The following is a 20,450-nucleotide window of genomic DNA, read 5'->3' on the forward strand; positions in this document are numbered from 1 at the left end:
GGGTCGGGGTGGGGGTCTGCTGGGAGTTAGGGCGTGGAGGGCTGTGAGAGTTCAGGAGCCAGGGCTGCAGCCCAGGCTCTCTCTGCGTGCGTCCCGGTCCGAATTCCCGGTCCACACAGCCAGAGAGGCGCGGGTGGTCGCTCGGCTGCAAGCCTGGGGCTTCTAGCAATAGGGTTGGAGAAGCGGAGGCCGGACAGGCGCGGGCGGGAGCGGAAACCCAACAGTTTTTCTGGGAATTGGCTGTGGCGGGGGTCGAGGGGGGTGGATCTGAGAAGCCCGAAGCGCCCCAGGCCACGGTTGAGAGATGCGGGGGAAGTGAAAGCAACTGGTCACCTGGGCCGGCCGAGGGCGGGAAACCTGATCTGTGGGGTGAGACCAGCCGCACGACCAAGGCAGACAGAGTTTGGGGGACAAGGGCGGACACTAGCCGTCTGGGCACAAGGAACAAGCGCCCTCTCGGCTGGGACGGCAGGTAGACCCGCGTGGAATGCCACGAATGCTGCCTTAAACCCGGGGCCATTTCAGCCGCTTGGTCCGCCTCTGCCCAACCATCTGCATGGAATGGTCTCGGTGTCCCCGTAGAGTGGCACAGATTGGGGTCGCCCGGATCGGAAGCGGAGAACCCCTCGTCTCCCGCGTTCTGAGGCGGAGTTGTTTCACCATCGAGATTACTTGGGAGGCTGAGCCTAGGGGCAGGAGGTGACAGCGCAACGTGATGCAGGAGCGGCCGGGAGGGTCTGCGCTGCTGGGCTCTGCGCTCTCTCCAGACCCGGGTCACCTTCCTGCCAGCCGAGAATCCCTCTGTGATGCGGCCGGGCGGAGGAGGGGCTGCTCCGCCCCGACCTCGCATCTAGGGTCCCTGAAAGCTGTCTCCCCTAGCCAGCCGGTTACGGCAGGGAGGAGAGATGGTCACTTTTCCTTTAGGGTGTGCCTTAGGAACGGGGCGACCTCTTACAGTAGGGGAGACGATGGCAAACCGTAGGAGCACTTTCCACACTCTGATCCTGGGAGGGGTGCTCATCCCGGCGTTCAAGGCGTGGCTGCCTCCAACTCACCCCTCTTTCGTTTGCGGCAAGGCTGCCACGCAGACGCTGTCTCACGCCTTTGAGCATTGCTTGTGAGTTCCCTCCGCCTGGAATGCCCTTCCCCCGTGCTCCCCAGGCCTCAGCCCAGCCCACGACCGAGCCTTTGTGTCCCGCCACGCCCCACCCCACCCCACTCTACCCTACCCCACCCCAAGCTGGCGCCACCGCACCCGGTTGAACTCTGACCTCCTGCCGCCACCCCTACCTTAGCTCCAGCCCTAGGCGCTTTCTTCCTAGGGTCACTGCGCCCCTAAGAGTGAGAGCTGCCTGAGGGCAAGAACCGCATCTGGTCCCACTAGGTGCACAGTGGACATGAGGTTTGAAAGGAGCGTGGACCGGAAGGTAGAGAAGGGCCAGGCCGGTGCCTGCGCTTTTTATTAATCCAAGGCCGTATGCAAACGAGATGCAAATGAGCCTATGAAACTGCGCGTCGGACCCTCTCACCATCCCACACACTCGGTCCTGTGCTGCCCCCCAGACACTGAGAAGCCACCGCTGTCGCCGGAGCACTTGGAGCGGCGCCCCCAAGCTCCGACCAAGAAGCTGCGCAAACCGAGGACCATTTACTCGAGCCTGCAGCTGCAACATCTAAACCAGCGTTTCCAGCATACACAGTATCTGGCGCTGCCCGAGAGGGCCCAGCTGGCCGCGCAGCTCGGCCTCACCCAGACCCAGGTGGGGCCAGTCTCATCCTTCCTGCACGCTAACCATCCCGAAGTGTGTTCTCTGGGAACTCACCTCCTAGGTGGGAATGACTGATGAGTCCCCTAGTCCTGTTGTCACAGTCCTCCAGGGTGTGTTTATAGCTGGCCCTCAGTAAATTGGGGGGAATGTGTTAAAAAGTGTGTGTATGTGGAGGGAGGGGGGTTGGATTTAGGTGGAGGAGGATACCCAGACTGGGAGAACTGGTATTAGCTCTGAGGGAGGAACTCAGGGGCTTCCCCGGCTAATGGAAGGCTGGGAGCAAGTGTTCCCAGCCTCTGCTCTTCTCCCAGGACTGCTCCGTACCACTGGGTCCCTTTCCTTTGGTCATGTCCCTCCACACGTATGTTCTTCCTGATCTTCCATTCTTTCCCCTTTTTTTCCTAAAGGTAAAGATCTGGTTTCAGAACAAACGTTCCAAATACAAGAAGCTCCTGAAGCAGAACTCTGGGGGGCAGGAAGGGGACTTTACTGGTAGGCCCCCCTCCCTGTCTCCCTGCTCCCCACCCCTTCCATCCCTCTGGGATCTACCCAAGGCAGGGGCCCTGGCCACTGGGGGCTATGGCAACAGCTTTGGAGCCTGGTATCAGCATCACCCCCCGGATATTTTGGCTCCACCTCAGATGATGTGATCCTGGGGAAGGGCAGGTCGGGCAAAGCCCCTCCTACAAAGCCCAGGACCCCGCCCACCTGCACCTCTTCTGGGCCAAGAGAAAACCAGCTCCAGATGGGTTTTCTCAGGAGGACAAGGATCTAGAGGAGAAAAAGGATAGGATGGAGTCCTGTCCCCCTTGCCACATAATCCAAACAGCCTAATCAAGGACTTCGGTCTTAGCTACTGCCCCCACCCAACCACTGCCAAGGACTAGACAGACACCTCTCTAGCTGGTCAAAGGCTCCGGAGAGTCATCAGCTGGAGTTCAGGCTGCTCCCAGAACCCTTAATCTTGCCAACCCTTCCTTGAAAGGACTACAGTCCCACCACAGCCTGGGGTTGAAACCAGCAAGAAATACCGCGTGTTTTTTTCTTTGTGTGCTTTGGGCCTTGCCGAACCCATTTGTGAGCAAGAGCAGAAGTGGAGTGGATGGAGGTCTTCAAGTTGAGAGAAGGATGCTGCAAATGTGGAGTTTGTAACCCTATGTGTAATTTATGCTCTCCTCCTCAAAAAACCCTCTTTCCCCTATGTCTATCATTTTGAGTAGATAATGGATCCAATTATCCAAATAATTCAACTGGTATTTATTAAAAGCCCCTCCCCCCACAACACCTAACAAGCCCATATGCACGTACTCTTGGGAACACAGCAGGGTAACACTTTGGGCAGAGTGGGGACAAACAGTCTCTCTGGATGAGTTAAGTAGAGACACCTCAAATAGGTGCGGTGGGTCCATCGATTCAGTTCCCCATGGCTGTCTATGGCTAAACAAACTGCTCACATTTATAACCGATCCGACTAGCAGCCCCAGGTTCTTACCACCCCTCATACCATGAGCTTCCAGAGATTAAAGTTTGTACAAAAACCTGGGCCCTGGCTGTGAGACGTGTTTGTTTCCTAATTTCTGAGGCTGGCTGCTCATCTCTCTTCTCTCCCATCTGAATCTTCCAGCTGTGAGCTAGAGGCACTGGATCCTAGTTTTGCCTCTAACCTTAACTAACTCTGTGGTTCTAGCTCTGGAATGTTCTAATAAAGTCCATATTTTCATACACTCCATTGTGAAACCGAAAGATGCTACTTCTGGGAATGACCAAAGTCTGAACGGTCCTCCCCAGCCAAGTCTCTCCTGGCCCAGTTCTGGAGGGAGCCGGCACCACACAGCCCAGGGAGACCCCTGCTTACCTTGGGAGAGAACATGCCCACTGAGCCAATCCAGCCCTCCCCTGAGAGAAGTGTGCTCCCTGGGGGTGGAAAGGCCCCGGCCCACCTAGGAGAAGAGGGAGGAGAAGGTGGAGAAGAAAACCCAAGAAGGAACTGGACTTCTCCTTCACCCAACAAATATTTGTAGAGCCTGTGCTCTGTTAGAGCTCCAGTATGAAGGTGACCTAGGTAGACCCTGCAGGCAAACAGGGGAGCCAAATGGCCAGCTGCTGTGTGGTGCCAGGCTCAGGGAAGTACAGAAGGCAGTGTGGGCATAGTCAGGGGGCTCCAACTGGATCTGGATCCATTGGTAGATTTATGGCCACCTCACCCCACACAGCACCCAGCGGTAGAGAAGGACAGTCAATAATGCAGGGAATCCAGCCCAGCTTGACCTGAGAGGTTGGGGGAAGGGCTCCCCAATCCACCTTTCCTCTTACTGCCTAAACCTGTCCCTAGGTACTGAGGGCCTGCCCCATCTGGAAAGCTCATTCAGGCACTTTGAGCCAACCCCATTGGCCAGAGAGGGGCCCAAACTGGAGTCCAAATTGGAGTAGGGCAGGAGGGTGTGAAATTCAGTGGAAGCCCCCCACTTTGGGAGGAGTCCTACAATCAGTCCTTCCTGAGCCCTGTTCTGGGTCAGTGGCCACCCCCACTTCCCAAAACATACATGGAGGGTTTTCCTGGGGATGGCAAATGGCATGGGCGGGCCAAAGCCAAGATCTGGGAACAGTGAAGGATGAGGGTGCAAAGAGGAGGAACCTCCTCTTTCTCTTCCTCCCCACCAATGCCTTCCCCCACCCCTGGCTCCCCTCTCTCCACTGGCTGCCAGTGGCCCTGTCCCAGATCACCTCTTCTGGGTCTTCTCTGAGGCCACAGGCCCTCAGAGTGGCTGTTTCTTCCCACTGCAGGTTGCACACGCCTCTTTCCACAGACCCATGATAAGATCTACCCATCTCGGAAAACCTCCAAAGGCGAGATTAATTGGACAGCCCAACACGAGTCACATCATTAAAACAACAGCCCAAGTTGTAAAGTTAAGTAGTAGAAGGAGCGTAATTGCTCTCCCAGCCAGAGGCTAGCTGAGCTGACAGCGTCCCCCCCTTTCCTACCCTCATCTACATACCCTTTCCGGGGGGAATGAGAATCCTTTTCCACTTGGGAGCTGATCCAGTTTCCCTGAGCTCCTGGGTGATGATAGGACTGGAACCCCACTGGAGGAGGTGCCCCATTCCCCTCCCTCAAGCTGTCTGAGCTGTAGAAGGGGAACTTGTGGTTTGTTCCCATGAGGATGCCCCTGGCTTTGGTATCCAAAGAGTCCTAGCCTACTGTGTGACTTTGGGCAAGTGCCTTCACGTCTCTCTGAGCCTCGTTTTTCTCCCCCTAAGATGGGAAGACTAATAGGACATGCTTCGAAGTGTGGTTGTGCTGATGAAATGAGATAGCGCTTGTAACATGCTTGACACGGTGCCTGGAACATAGTAAGCACTTAATAAATGGCATTTATAGCTGCTGTATGATTATCGGGAAGGAGGGGTCATGGCAAGGTTGAGGTAATACCGCCACTGCCATCCATTCACCTCTCCCCTCTGGCCCATCTGTCTCCTGAGAGTAGGGAGGAGGAATGGGGCCGGAGACTGGAGAACTCCACACATCCCTGGTCACCGCCATTTGCGAACAGGACCCGGGCAAGGTCCTGAATGCACTGGGCGTGGAAAATCAGCTGAGACTGAGAAGTGAGACAGGGAGTCCAGGGCACATTCTCTCTCCTACAAGGGTCTAGTGCAGGAAAGCTGACTCGGGGCTTCCCTTCCCTCTCCCCATGTGCTATTTTAAGACATGCTCCCCATTCTCTCCCCTAACAAAATGAGATTCAATTAATTCAATTAAAGCAATTTTGGTAGCAGCTCCTGAACCTTTCAATGTGAGATAATTACAAGCAATTTGCTGCTGTGAAGAGAAAAAGGGCACCAGGGGTCTAGGGGTAAAGGAGGTAGCCCCCTCCCCACCAAACACACACATCTAGAGGGATTCCACACTGCAATCTTAACTGCCCATTGGCCAAATTACTTGCAGGTGGGAAGAGGGAGAACGTGGTGGTGGGAGGGGGCTGGGAAGACACTGAGTGACAGGCAGCCCCTCCCCCGCCCCAAATCCACAGTGCATGTTGGGGGTGGGGAGCTGGTTGTTCCCCGACAAAATGTCTCCATAGCCCTAGCAGCTGATTACTCAGCTCCAAACCTCAGTTGAGTTTGGATGCCTGAACTTGTCTCTGGGATTGTATCCAGAGTCAATGGAATGTTATCCGGGTAGCTGAGGCCTGTGTAGACGGGGCCTTGGAGATCAAGGACTAACCCCCGAACTTATAAGGGATGTGGGTAGAGAGGGGAAAGGCCAGAGAAGGCGTATACTGACTTCCTGCTATCAAGGAGGTGATGATACACCCACTCTCTCTCCTCTCCCCGCCCCCATCTGGTGCTTTCTAGTTCTGCCTGGCGTCTAATCTCAACTCTTTCCATTGTAGTGGTGGCAAATCTCTTCTCACCTTTCTGTCCTCAGGGCCACTGAAGCCTCTTCTTCAGAGAAGTATCCTGCAGGTGTTGCCTACTCCGAGTTCACCTGGGATAACCCTTTCCTTGCCAGGGCTCGTTTAGCCTGGGAGGAGGTAGAGGGGGCTGAGAGGGAATTAGAGGCTAGGAGGCAGGAGCTGAGACAGGGGTGTGGGGATGGGCTTCGGACCTCTGCAAAGCCCCCTTAAATCCTGCCCACAAAGTTTCTGGTTTTCAAGGGACTAAGGTCCCCCTTTACCTGGGAGCTGGGTACCAGGAGGTGAGTAATGTTTTAACAATTATGGTGGAAAAGAAATCACTGACCCCAAAGTATTTGTCTTTCTACCTCTCTTCTCTCCCATCTCTCTCCTTGCTTCTCTCATTCCAGGGAGGGGTGAAGAAGAGCGGCTCTTTCATCTCTGTCTCTCCCCTTTCTACCTCTCCTCCCCCTCTCTGTCCCTTCTCTGAATAGCATACATGACTGTGGGACCTGGGGGAGCCAAGGAGAAATTCTATCAGTGAGTTCCTGGGCAACTGCTGTCTCTTTCCTTTCAAGATGAAACTTAGGGAGTGAAAAGTGGCCCCTCTCCATGCCTCTCCTTCCCCCTTTCCTGGCCAGCCTAGATTGCTTAAAATGGGGGTACATTAAAGACCCTTTCACCCCAAACCTCAAAACACAAAGGTCCCAGACAAATGCACCAAGACAGGCAGATGCAGGGACCAGGCACAAGACATCATAAGTGCACATTTCCACAGAAGACACACACAACGTTCATGGCATACATGGAAGGCAGACACACACAATGGCATACATGCAGTGGGCAGAGCCAAACACAGACACATATGAGCACGTGTGCATGAAGCCTTCCCATAGTTGTACACAGACATATACAGAGAAATACACTCACAGGTTATATACTCAGAGAGAAGCCCAACACAGAGGAATGAATCAAGAAGGAGATGCTCAGGGGCTTAAACGTATTCAGAAACAGACTGAAATTTACACATGAACACAAACTAGCTCCCTGTGTGTGAATGTGTGCGGGGAGGGGAGAGGCTGGGTCTTCTCTCTCTCTCTGTCTCCCCCTCCCTCCACACCCCTTCTCATTTCTGCCCCCTTTCCTGGCTCTCCATCTCCTATATCCATTGTAAGCGGTTGAGAAGGGAGACTGAATGGCCACAGAACCACCCCCACGATTTTATTACGACACATTTTCTTTCTTCCCTGAAGCCTTACTTTCTTTTCCTGAGTTCTAGCAAGAGCTCCTATCTCAGTCCTTCCGGAACATCCCATGGCTCCCAGACATGGCCATCAATTCCAGCCCTGTCACAGGAACCCAAAAGCTGTCCCCTAAGATGTCTCCACTGATCCTTCTACCTCCCTGTCCTGAGAGCAACTCCAGCACCGGGCAGGGAGGAGGGGGACCTGGAATCACAGGGTGGTGAGGACAGCACTGCTCTGCTTCTGCTTGCTGTGTGACCTTAGGCAAGTTACACACCCTCTCTGAAGCTCAGATAATTTCTCTTGCCAAATCGTGTGTGTGTGGAGGTGGTGGTGGTGGGGTTGGTGTGTGTTCACTACCACTTTCCACTCCGGTCTGGGGCTTTTCAAGGCAGAGCTTGTTTCCCATCAGATTGGAGGCTCCCTGAGTACAGGGCTTTGCTTCCCCCATCAAATTAGATGCATTCTGTAGCTCTTTCCAACCCCACAGCTTGATGACTCTCAGATACTCAGCCCCTTTGGCATCCTGGGGGACGTGTCTGGCCAGCCCAGGAAGAGGAAAGGAGTTAGCCTCAAGCTTCCTCCACACATCAAGTTTTCTGATTCAGCTCCTCACAGTGCCAGGCTTTCAGCCTCTCTGGTCCCCAAATGGAGAGATTACTTCATTTCCAGGGGAGGGTGCCACTCTCTGTGAAACATATATGAAATATATTTCTCTCAGCTTCATCTGAACCATCGATTTCAGATTTCAGTTGAATTTTAGATCAGATCGAAGGAAGACTCTTTGGCCAGCATGAGGAGTTCCACTCCAGCCCATGGCCCCCACTGTCTTACCATCCTCACTTCAAGCTGATGAATAATATACAGGCCAAATCATGAGGCCGGGAACATGGTATCTGGATTATCTCACTTAGATCAGAGGCTCCCCAGGACTCCATCATCCCTTCCCTGCTCTGCTCAGGAAACCCCTTGGCCTAGAATCCCACCCCACGATTGCCTTCTCTGTCATTTTTTTTGCCTGACCCCTCAGGGCTTGTACTCCTCCCTCAGACTGGAAGTTGCCGGAGAGCAGGGTACTGGCCTCCACTCTCAGTCTGGGGACTTCCCCTATCAAAGGCTCCTTCCTCTGCCTGATCATTCCTCCCCAAACCGCAGTGCTCTCACTCTCTTTGGGGTGAAGGGCCTCAGTGCATGGGGTTGGGCAGAGGACTAAGAGTGGGTGGGCGCATGTGAACCTTACCCAGTTCCCACCCCTCCCACTGCCCACCGTGGCTGCTGCAGCAGAGCCGCTAGACCACTCCTCTCAGGCTGGACGCAGGAGCTGCTTTCTCCGTCTCTGCGTGCTGGGACCTGTTGCAAGCTCCTCCTCCCAGCCCTGGAGCCACCGGGAATTCTTTGCTCTAACAGATCCTGGGGGAAGCCAGACTGCGGGAGGCTCCTGACATGCCTCTGCTGGGCTCCTGTCACATTCCCCAAGTCCAGAGGGATCAGTTGGATCCACCTATGCAGGCTTCTTCCACCCCTTGTGACCTCCTCCTCAAGTCCTCCTACCTCCCTCTCCAAAGCTTGAATCCGCCCTGGGACTCATAGCTGGCTTTAGCTCCCTCCTGCCCCCAGCCGCTTGACAGCCCCATCTGAACAATAAGAATTATTCCCCCTGGCCTCTCGAAAATTAAATTTGTCTCTTCCTCTAGAGAGACTTCATGGAGTCTCTGGAATGCAGACACACAGATGAAAGGCCTTGGGCAAGTCACTTTACCTTTCTGGGCCTTTATTTCCTCACCTGTGCAGTGGGGATAATGATCAAAACATCTCAGAAGGTCACGGAGACAAGGAGAGTGCGCCCTTGTTAAGTTCTGAGATATAGCAAGTATGCCAGGAGGTATGGTGACTTATTCCTTCGCCCTGGCCATATCAATTTGCTGAATTGTCCCTCTTCCCCCATTCACCTAAATTCTCCTCTGACCCACCAGCTTACCATATAATGGTGAAGAGTACAGTTCCATCTCCAGGAACACAAAATAGTAAGGAGCTGGATGCTTGAGTTCAAGTCCAACTCTATGACCGTGGGCAAGTTTCCTAACCTCTCTGTACCTCACCTTACTCATCCAAAAAATGAAGAAAAAGAGCATGGGCTTCACAGAGTTGTCGTGAAGACTAAATAAATCAAACACAAAAGGCACTAAAATATAGTAAGAATTCAACAAAGATTAGTTATTATTATTATTTTTGATTGCCAAGCAAGAAAAACCTCTGTCTACAAGGGACCTTGGCCCTATTCCTTTGCTGGTCAATATTTGAGAGCGGAATGCTAGTCAGGCTGTCTTCCCTAGACACCCAGCAGTATGAATGATGGGTTGGACAGAAGCAGCTTTGTGAAGAGAAGAGGAAATTGTGTGGGAGGCTGGCCAAAGGGTGAAGACGTCTGACTGTCCTCCCAGGACAGCCCTCTGGGCACGCCAAGTGAGAAGGTGCCTGAAGAGGTGAGACCATCCAGAACCTGCCTGGGTCAGAGCTAATGCAGAGGCACACGGGGTCCCTGACTTCTTCATTCATGAAAGGTTGCCCATCCTTTAACCCCAGAATCCCTCCCACTAGGCTAAAAAGCAGAGAAAAAACCATTTCTTTTAACTGATATTTGATTGCATACCTAGAAAACTCAAGAGACTCTAGGGGAAAAAATCTTTCAGAATTAAGAAAAATTTGGTATAGTGGCTGGATACAAGGTAAGTATAAGACATCAGTAGCTATTCCCTAGTCCACCAATAAACAAGGGAAAATATTCCTCTTATAATGAAAACACAAAATAATAAAATACTGTTAAGTCTTAGATGTGGAGAGCAGTTCTTTAGCTGATTAGCAACCAGAAGATATTGACCTTGCCATCTTCCTTTCTACTGGTTCTAAGGCCCAGCACATGGCTCTGTCCCTTCCATTATACCTGAAGCATGGCAGACCTAGGTTGGAATCAAGAAAGAACTTTCACAGCAGAAGGAGGAATTCCATATGAGACATTCCCTGACAAGGAGGAAGGGTCAACTTTGGGTCCATTGAGGGTGCCTGTAACTCCCTAGGCCAAATGAAGAGTTTCCTAACTGTATACCATCCTGACAGTATATATTTTTTGAGCTCCCATCATTGTGCCAAGCTTTGTATTTAGCCCTTTATATGTGTAATCTCATTTAATTTTCTCAGCAGCCCTGCAAGATAGATATGATTAGCTCTATTTTAGAGATGAAAGAAAGTGAGGCTCAGAGAGGACAAGTGATTTGCCTTGGGTTACATAACGAGTAAGTGTCAAAGCCAGGGTCTGAGCTCAGGTGTATGCATACGTGTGCCTGGTGTTTGGACATGTGTGTCTTAGTCCATGGAATGACAACCCCAGTTTCTCTAAGGGTATAAAGCAGATCTGGGAACAAAGAGAAAGGTTGAACTTGGCCTCCTCCCTCCTCTCCATTTCAGCCTTGAACACCATGGGGTGGTGAGAGGCCCATGGATCAGGGATCCGGTAGTTTGGACTCTGTTTCAAACTCACTAGAAGACTTTAGGGGAAATTATTGAAAACTCTTTGAGCCTCAATTATCTCACCTGTGAAACTGGATGATCATGACACTGACCTTGCCAGGCAGTTGAGAAGTCTGAAGGAGAGTGCTTATGAAAGCTCCTGGCATCGAGTTTTGTGCACAGTAGGTACTCAGTTAGCATCCTCCCTGCCCAGATCTTGGGAGGATCCGAGTCTGCGCTTGGAAGCAATTTTCTCCCGCTTCCCTTCCTTACCAGCTGGCCTCCTGCTCCCTCTGGCCTCTTGTTTTCTTCAGCTTCCCCCCACCCTCCCTTAGCCAAGGGCATGTCACCCCTTCCCGCACTGGTGATTCCTGAGCTCAGAGCAGGCCTTACTGCCTCCAGGGGTGGGCGCGGGACAGTGCCACACGCGTTGCATGACGTGGCCAGGCACTCTCAGTGCACAGGGAAGGGCATGCTGCTGCTGCTGCCACCACTGCTGTTTGCCAGGTGCAAGGTGAACTGCTCGGGGTGGGGGGATACCCGCTCCCCCGCCCCAGCTAATCTTGCAGGGTGTGGAGTCTCCCTTCCCTGCTTACTCAGCAGACATTTTCAATTCTGCTCCAATTTGCCCCAGAAGACAACCTAGGAATTTAGGCCTCGAAGCCCCTGTCAGCCCCTTCCCCAGGTTTGACTCCTTCCAGGACGCCTATCCTGGCTGCCCTGGGCCCCTAAGTCCCTCCTTCTCTCAGACAGCCCACCTCAGGGTTCAACAGGCCAATTCAATACCCCATCCCACTCCCTTTGCTGGGCCAGTTGAAGAACATCAGAGTTAGGGCCTTGGATTATTGGGTCCAATCTGCTTATTGGTCAGAGGACACTCTGGTTCTGCAGTCCAGAGGTCAGGGTTTGGGAGCCTACTCAGTAGTGCCTGTCCAGTGTGGCCTGGTGTGGGCAGAGGAACACTGCCCCTCATTTTCTGTGTGACTTTGGGCAAATCACAGTCTCTCTGGGGCTCCTTCGGGAAGATTAGATGAGATAAGGCCAAGTGAGGGTAAAGTCACTGTCAGCTCCTACAGCCGCTCAGGAGCAGCCATGAGGTGCTGGGTCTTCCTTTTGTCCTTTCATTTAACCCCCAACAGCCGAGAGAGGGGAGCACTCATTTCCCCCTCAGCCTCACGGCCCCTCATTTGATAGGAGTGGGAGCTGATGCTGAGAAGTGTTGTGCGAAGGGCCCCAAGAGCTCTCTATCACTTCATTGATTCATTTAGGTATTTGATGTTCATTGAGCATCCTGCTTCTCTAGCCTGTGCTAAGTGAGTGTGGGGTGGGAAGTTGTCCTGCGAATATGCCCAAGTCCCTACCCTCATACCTGGTGCCCCCAGTGCACATCCTCCCCAGCTCTTTCCCCAGGGGCCTTGGATAAAGACTTCCCCAGGCCCTTAGCCTTCCAGCTCCCTATGGTAAACAAAAACTACTTTCCTTGGTCCATGCCCAATACTATGAGCTGGGGACCAGACAGTGAAGAAGACCAAGCAGGCTCTGCCTCCACAATGCTGGGACAGGGGCCTGGAAAGAGTCACCCAGGTAGTAGTAGTGACCAGCACAGCAGAGTGACAAAGGAGAAAGATGTGGGTCGGGGGGCCTGGGGATCCAGGCTGGAGATCCAAAAGGGCCCCCTTAAAGAGCGGGAGGCTAGCCTTCTTGACTCCCTGGTTGCTGCTTTCTCACGAGCCCCCCATCCACTTCCTCTGCCTCAAGCCCCACCTGATCCCCCATCAACACTGTCCTCTCACCCCTCTTCCCCGGGGCTGCCTAGGAAACTCATCTCCAAGCACTTTTGACTCCTCAGTCTCCCCGTCGTCAGGCTGCCGGGTGGTTGGTAAACAGCTTATTAAGGCGATTAATGTTGCAATTAAAGCTGGAAAAACAGAGGCCAAGGTGCTGGCTAAAGGCTCCCCCTTCTCCTCCCCTCTCTGTTCTCCCCTCCCCCCACTTCTCCTCCTCCTCCATCCCCTTTGGGTTTGGTTGATGCAACTCAGCCTGACTTAGCCAACCAGAGCCCTCATCTGGGGGCTGGGAGGCTGCACATCGGGGGTCCTGCCTCTGCTGCCCTGAACCCCCCTCCCAGTGGAGGTGTGGGGGCTCTTCTGGACTGGGGAGTAAGTGGTAGTGATAGTGTGTTGCTGAGGCAGATAGTGTATGGAGGTTGAACTGGGATGATGTCTCTAAGATCCTCTAGTGCCTGAAACCCCTTAAAAGAGAGGCTTCAGAGACAGGTAGAGACCATCTTTTTATCCACTTCCGCGAGTGAGAAGGGCAGGGGCTATCTCCTCCCAGAAGGGGACAAAGAGCTTCCTTTCTCCAAGCTCACGTTGTCTGGGCAACTGCCAGCACATCTGAGGGGCTTGCCGGCCTTTCTCTGAGTCCAGCATGCAGGGAAGCATTTAGGGACCCTCTGGACCTGTGCCTCCCCTCCAGCATCAGCTCTAGCCAACCGTGGGTGTCTACAAGGCTGCTGCTCTCAGGCTCTCCCCCAAGCCTCCTTCCTCTCTATTCTCTGAGTCCCGGAAGGGGAATTATTCTGTATGTGGGGTCTCCATGGAGTGTGCTCCTAGACCCCCAGCTCTGCCTGTCATGGCTTCCATACTTCTTTCAAGGCTGAATTCAAATGCCACCTCTTCCATGGAACGTTTCCAGCTTTCTTTCCCACCTACCCCCAACTGCCCCTGCCTTGTCCTCTGACAGCCTATCCTATCCTCCCTGCCTGTGTTGAGTTTGCCCAGCTGGAGACCTCTCTAGGGTGGGTCCTGCCTCTGGCCCTGGAGCGCCTGGCATAGGTCTGTGATCTCTTTCCCAGGCTTCGGTCATCTGTTATACCCGCTCCTAGAACTGCCTGGCATATAGCAGGTGCTCAATAAATATTGGTTGACTTACTCTTTTTTGGAGTAACCCTAGAGATGAGTGGATCAACCAACATGGCAAGTGCAGCCAGGGGCGTCGGTCTGAATCCAGGGTATAGGAGGGGGGAATGAGGCAGGAGGTGAGGTAGAGAGTAAAGCCCCATCTCCCTCGTCACCATGTCAACAGCAACTTTCATTAACTGAGCAGTACTCACCATGTGCTGAGTATCTTGTTAAGCATTTTACTCACATTAACCTATTTAATCTCAATAACCCTGCTAGGTAGGTAGCATTATCCCTGTTACAGATGAGGAAACTGAGGCTTAGAAAGGTTAAGTGACTTGCCCAAGATCACACAGTGAAGTGGTGGAGACAGAATGTAGTCCAGGTCAGCTGACTTCAACGTGCACATTCCTGACCACGACATTAAGCTTTTCCTAGGACCTGCCCTGGGGAAGAAGCCCAGCTCCTCCCCCTCCACCTCTCCCAGGGAAGAACCCAGGGAGGAGGGCCAGGCGGGCCAAGGTGGGCGGAGTTGTGGTGGCTCCAGCTCTCTGACACTCTGCCCTGGGGGACCTTAGTAAACTTTAAAGCCCATTAAGAGAACCCATTTTCCAGATGAACCTGGGTTCAAATCTCAGCATTGCCACCTATTAGTTATATGACCTTGACGGAGACTGAACCTGAGTCTCAGTCTCTCCATCTGAAAAACAGGTACTATACCACCCACCTTCCAGGTTGCTGTGAGGATCACATGTGAAGTGCCTGGCAGAGATGGAATTTAGCAAATGCCAACTGTTACTAAATTTTGGAGAAGAGTGACCCTTGTGGCAGACTGGGGGTCCCTAGCACCCACCTCTTCCCCAAAGGTTGTTACAAGGCGATAGGTACAGTCAAGAAGCACCTGGCAGAAGATGGGCTGAGTAGCCCCACCCTGGCACTCTGCCAGCTCCCCCACCCAAGCCCTTGTCTTCGCATTCTCCCCCCACTCCAGGGTTGGTGAAGAGGGTGACCCGACTGGCCTGGAGGTGAGGAGAGGAGGAAGGGGAGGTCAGGGGTGGGGCTAACCCCGAGGGAGGTCACCCGGGCAGTTAATCCAGCCTGACTGAGCAGGGATGAGCAGGGTGGAATTAGGGAGCTTACAACATCCTTTCATCCCGAAGCAGCCCGCCCGCCAGCCTGCCCGCCCAGCCTCCCTCCTTCCTTCCTCTCTTTCTGCCCTTTTTTTTCCCTCTCCCTCCCTTTGCTGGCAGCCCAGCCCTAATAAAATGCAGTGTCTCCAGCAAGTCTGCCCGGCTGCCGCCTCGCCGCTCCTGCCTGCACGCAGCCCTCAAACCAAACTGCTCAGTTCGGCCCCGCCTGGCAGCTGCCACTTAACCCTTGCCAGCCCGGCCGCCGGCTGGCGTCCGTGGGCTGAAGGCTCTCCTCCCTTCCGCCTCCCTTGGGCGTGGGGGGAGGGGAAGGCCTGCCTTCTGAGAGAGAGGGGTGAAGTGGGGGCTGAGGATCTCCACCATTCTGGAGCCCGACCTGAAAACCCCTCCGCAGTGCGTCTGTGACTGCTGTCTGACAAAGACCTTAGGTTAGACCAGCTCTTTCCGCCTTCGCAGCCTTATCTGCTTTCTACCTCACAACAGCCCCAGAGGCCAACAGGGTTGGGACTGTTGTCCCACTTGACAGAGGAAACTGAAGGCCTGACAGGCTGAGCTGGGTCACCTTGGCTGCTGGGTGGTGGCGCTGATTCTCCATCCAAGACTTTTTCCAACATAAGGAGTTGCCTCTGCCTTTCTCTGTGCGTGCGTCCATGCTCTGTGTGTGTGTCTCTATGTGTGTGTGTGTCTGATGCTGAGGTGACTTGAGCAATGGATGTTTGTACATCTGTGTACTGGGGGGTCTCTATGTCTTGGAGTGCTGTGGCTTTGGCTTTGTACGTATGTGTGATGTGAAGGTGTCTCAGGTATGTATTTGTGTCTATATGTGTGCTTGCAGATGATACGTTTGCTTCAAGTGGAGAGTCCATGTATGTGTGATGATGAAGATGTCATTGTGTCTTGGCACGCGTGTGTTTGAGAGAGAGGTAGCTTCATAAGCGTGTGCATGCATCATGTTGTGTCCCATCTGCACCAAGATGTGTCGCTTGCACACACCTCCATTCATTCTACCGCCGTCATCTCTGTCTACGAAGGTTTGGAGTTGGGCAGCAAAGACAGGAGGGTGGCAGCAGTGCCAGAAGGCACTGAGTCAGGGCCTGAGCTTCCCGAGAAGGAAACACAGAAGCCCTCGTCTGTTTGCTTTCATCGTCTAGCTCGGATCCCAAAGGCCTGGTGTCCCTGCCAGCTGTAGGAGCAGTGGTGTTCCCCCTGCCTGAGGCCCCACCCTCACCCCAAGCTGAAAAGGACAGACAGGAAGGTGAGGGGCTAGGGAGTGCCTGGGCGTGGAGGCAGGGGGTGTACACGCATGTGCAAGCATGTCTGCGTGTGAGCCCAACATCAAAGAGCAGCCCTGAGGTGACCCAGCAGCAGCAGTGGCAGAGGGCAGCTGGCTGACAGGGAACGCCAAGCCACCAAGCAGAGTGGAGTCAGGGAGGCTACAGCTGGGAGCCTCCCACCTACACAGACCTGCCCGTGGTTGGGGGCAGCCATGGGGTCAGGAGCACCTGTCACCTGGGGCCAGGCCCAGCCCAGCCCTTGAACCCAGGGACTCAGCAGTAGGTCCCCAGGCTCTGACACCCCCAGGAGCCCCTGGAGGCTCAGAGCTCCCTTCCCACCAAACGCCTTCCCCAACTCCCAGACCCTCCTCCAAAAGCCCCATCTGCCTCCAGCCTCCAGTTCAAAGAGCTCAGTGGTTATTTTCTTCTTTTTTATTAACGTTGTATATAAAGATGGGTCCAGTAAGAAAGCAGAAATGAGAAGGCTGGTGGTGGGAGCTGGCTCCGTTCCTGCCCCCTGGGGTGGGACTCTTGGAGCTCCACCATGTCTCTCCTGGCTCCTGCACCTCCCACCATAGTCCAGTCCAGCCAGAGCCCACATCCCTGTTTCTCTCAGCTCATGACGACGATGACGACGACGATGACGACGACGACGCACAGGCAGGTACATCCAGGAGGAAAGGACCACATAAATAGGAAACCACATAGGGAGGAGGCTGCTTCTCTCTGTTGCTCTTTAAAAAAATACAGACTATATATATAGCTACAGTTTTCTACCTCGCCTTTTCTTCGATGTTTGACCACATCACAGGTGGAGGAAAGGTAGCTCCGAGGGCGATGTCTGGGCCACGGAGGGACAGTGCCACCAGCCCTCCAGACAGCTACCCCGTCACCCCTAAAGGCACCAAGCTTCCCCTCTCTCCCCACGCACCTCATGCAACATTCTCTATCTCAGCCCTCGCAATCTGTTTCCAAGGCCACCGGAAAGGGGGTGTTTTGGGGGTTTTCTTGCCTGGTATGTCTCCTTAGAGATCTGGAGTTTGGCGCCAAAACTGCCAATTTACTGGAGGAGAGGAAGAGGTGGGGTGGGGGCGGGGCGGGGCAGGGCAGAGGTGCCCGGGTGGGCGCAGGGGAGATTGGTCCTATCTGTTAACAATGCCCTTTGTTTTCCTATTTTTCAACAGCTTTTAAAACCAAAGTTGTGCAAGTCCTGTACATGGAAGAAGAAATGGGTCCTTAGAAAAGAGTTGTGAGACCCACCCATCCTCTCCCACCAGAGTAGGGGGAAAGGAGAGAGATGCCTCCTTGAGTTCTTCCCTCTAAAGCCACAAGTATTAAAAGGTGCCCCCCCTTGGGGGCTTTTCTTTGGTTTAACCCTCAAATCTTAAATGAGGGCTAGAAGTGCGGGGTGGGGCTGACTGAGGTCCCCACCCTGAGTCCCAGTTACGATGTCCAACGTCTTTTTGGCAGAGGAGATGCTCAGAAAGAGGGGAGCCACGGGCGGCTTAGGAGGAACCAGGTCTGGCAGGTCCCGGCATCCATGGTGCCTGGTGCCCAGTCCAGGCCTGACCACCAAACGCTCCACAGTCCCCCAGATGTCCAGTCTGGGAAACGAGAACTAGGTTTTAGAGGCTGGAAGGTGATGAGCCATTTAAAACCAATCCAGGCTCCTGGAGCAGAAGAGGAACGCTGTCCCAGGTGGAGTGCCCCAGCATCTGGAGGGGTACCTCAGTGTCTAGGCAAGGGGACAGAGGTTCAGGGGACATCCTTGGTCCATGCAAATTTCATCTGGAGCTCTTGGGTCCTTGGAAGAAGGGGTGAAGGAAGGGGAAAGAGAATCCCCTTTCCCCTCTGCTCCTCGATGATTCCTGAGTGTCATCTAGGACGGAGGCACCTTCTGCCTGGTCCCGGGGTCCTTCGTGGGAGGTTCAGGCCTGGTGGGTACTCAGTACACAGCCCCAGGGTTGGGCGGGGGCCCAGGGGAGGCATGGTGCAGGGTGGCCGGCTGAGGCGGCTGCTGCTGTAAGTGGGGTCCACTCAGGTTTTGTGCATGGTACCAGGAGTTGGTGGGGTCGTCCAGGTAGCTGGGGGAGGCACTGTATGGGAGTGGTGGGGGCAGCTGACTGCGGGCGGGGGCCGGAGTGGAGTGAGAGGAGGTGTCCCAGAGGGCAGGTGATGGTGGCGAGTTGCAGGCCATGGAATCACTGTTGTTGGGGCTGTGCTCTAGGGGCACCTCCCCGTTCTTGTAGAGCTTCTTGAATTTGGAGCGGCGGTTCTGGAACCAGATTTTCACCTGCGCCCAAGAAGAAAGGGGGAGCTAGTTAGCCTCTCGGAATACTTAGTAGAAACTCCATGGGCAATTCAGTCTAGAGAGGGCAAGGCCACCCAAATGTCACAGGACAGGACCCAGGTAAAACCCCCCAGTATCCTGACTCCCAGGCCAGCATCTTTTGTCTAACTGGGGTAGAACTGTGGCAAGGAACTTTTGACTGCTTGACTCCAAATTCCATTCTGCCACTTACTAAGTGTGTGTGACCTTGGGCAAGTTACTTGTCTGGTTCTTGCCTTCCTCATCTGAAAGAGGGATGGTCGCAGAACTATTACCTACCTCATGAGGTCATTATGACACTCGAATAAGTTAAGACAGCTAAAGAACTTAGAGCAGCCTGGTACATAGTAAGCACTCGATAAAAGGCAGCGCAGGTGGCAATGGGCAGTTTGTGGCCTTCCGTTCACATTAGAAACCCAGAGGCACACAGATACACAAAGACAAACACACACCCACACAAGCATCTCCATGTGCAGGAACGTACCCACTCACCACTTCACATACGGACACCAGACTGTAAACACACACACATAGATACTACACCCAGGCAAACACCCACGAACGTGAGCACCCACATTCACACACAGGCTTGGAGTAGCCCCTCTACGGCTGGCTAATGGGGACTCAGGAGCAGGTGAATCTTGATTCCCAAATTTCCCCTGGGGTATCTCCCCCTCCCCCTGCTGCTCCCCACCCCATGACTGGTACAAACAATGAATCAGCTCCTCACTGGGTGACCCAGATTCCCAGCGGACCGGGCCCCACGCAGCCGCAACCCAGGCCCGCCTGTCAATACCTGCAGAGAGCCAGGCTGCCACCACTCCTCCCAGGGACAGGCTGCTGGGGGCTTGAGGGACAGGCTGAGGGTGGAGGTGGCTCTCCTACCTCTGAGTCCTTCTCCCCCTTTGGTGGGATTCTCTCTCTTTGACTCCAGGAAGAGGAAGGGGCGAAACATTTGGGTGCTAAGCATTTTGTGGCATTTTGAAGCAAGCACACATTTTTCCACATGCAATCACCAATGTGTGTACAGTCATGTCTATGTGCCCCTCCAACTATAAACACAATGACCTTTGAAAGGTCAAACTCCTTATATGAGCATTCTCACGTGTGTACACAGACTCATTAGCATATGTGCAAATAATATACATGCATATGCATGTGTATGTACTCCTCTACACACACATGCCTTGCCTGGAGGATTGACACACTGTGGACTCCTACCAAGTGAGTGACCGGCACTGTCGTAGGACAGTGGGAACTGTGGACTCGGGAGTAGAGGGAAGAGGACAACTACCCTGGTGACAGACAGACACAGTTGCACGAGGTCACAAATATGCACGCCTGAATACGTGCTAATGCAGAAAATTCCGACATAAGTTCAGATTTGGGGGGGGGCTCTACCCACACACAAGGGTTTCAAAGGCCTGCAGGGAATTTGAAAGGCCGTTCAGGCTCCGCGGTGCCTGGGGGATCCGGGGGAGGGAGCCTGAGTCCCTCGCAGGCCCATGGAGGCCCCGTGACCCACGACGCCCCAAACCGACCTGTGTCTGCGTGAGGCCCAGCTGTGCAGCCAGCTCAGCACGTTCGGGCAACGCCAGGTACTGGGCCTTCTGGAAGCGGCGCTGCAGGGCGGCCAGCTGGTAGCTGGAGTAGATGGTGCGCGGTTTTCGGACTTTCTTGGGCTTCCCGTTCACCATGCGCACCTCAGCTTCCGGCTCCTCCTTCACCGACACTGTGGGCAACGCACCGGGAGGGGGGCGGCTCAGCCTTGGCCTGCGACCCCGGGGTCCTTAGGGGCCCCGCGGGACGCTCCACCCTCCGACCCACTGATTCCCCCGGGATTTCCCGGCCGCACGCTTCGCCGCCCGCGCTCCGGGCC

General features: G+C 54.1%; 2 protein-coding genes across 2 annotated transcripts in view; one reads left to right on the plus strand and one right to left on the minus strand.

The window, feature by feature from the left end:
* Window positions 1–3,312, plus strand: part of DLX4 (distal-less homeobox 4) — a 6,388-nt gene extending 3,076 nt beyond the window's left edge. The window contains exons 2-3 of the mRNA XM_006924783.3: window positions 1,564–1,760; window positions 2,177–3,312. Of these exons, the coding sequence (XP_006924845.1) occupies window positions 1,564–1,760; window positions 2,177–2,419 (440 nt within the window). The 3' untranslated portion in view covers window positions 2,420–3,312. The remainder of the gene's footprint in view (window positions 1–1,563; window positions 1,761–2,176) is intronic.
* Window positions 3,313–18,187: 14,875 nt separating this feature from the next.
* DLX3 (distal-less homeobox 3) overlaps window positions 18,188–20,450 on the minus strand; it is a 3,700-nt gene continuing 1,437 nt past the window's right edge. Inside the window, exons 2-3 of the mRNA XM_006924784.1 lie at window positions 20,113–20,303; window positions 18,188–18,535 (exon numbers count right to left, since the gene is read on the minus strand). Coding sequence (XP_006924846.1) covers window positions 18,188–18,535; window positions 20,113–20,303 — 539 coding nt within the window. The remainder of the gene's footprint in view (window positions 18,536–20,112; window positions 20,304–20,450) is intronic.

Source organism: Pteropus alecto, unplaced genomic scaffold (assembly GCF_000325575.1).
Source record: "Pteropus alecto unplaced genomic scaffold, ASM32557v1 scaffold98, whole genome shotgun sequence".
NCBI classification, from domain to species: domain Eukaryota; kingdom Metazoa; phylum Chordata; class Mammalia; order Chiroptera; family Pteropodidae; genus Pteropus; species Pteropus alecto.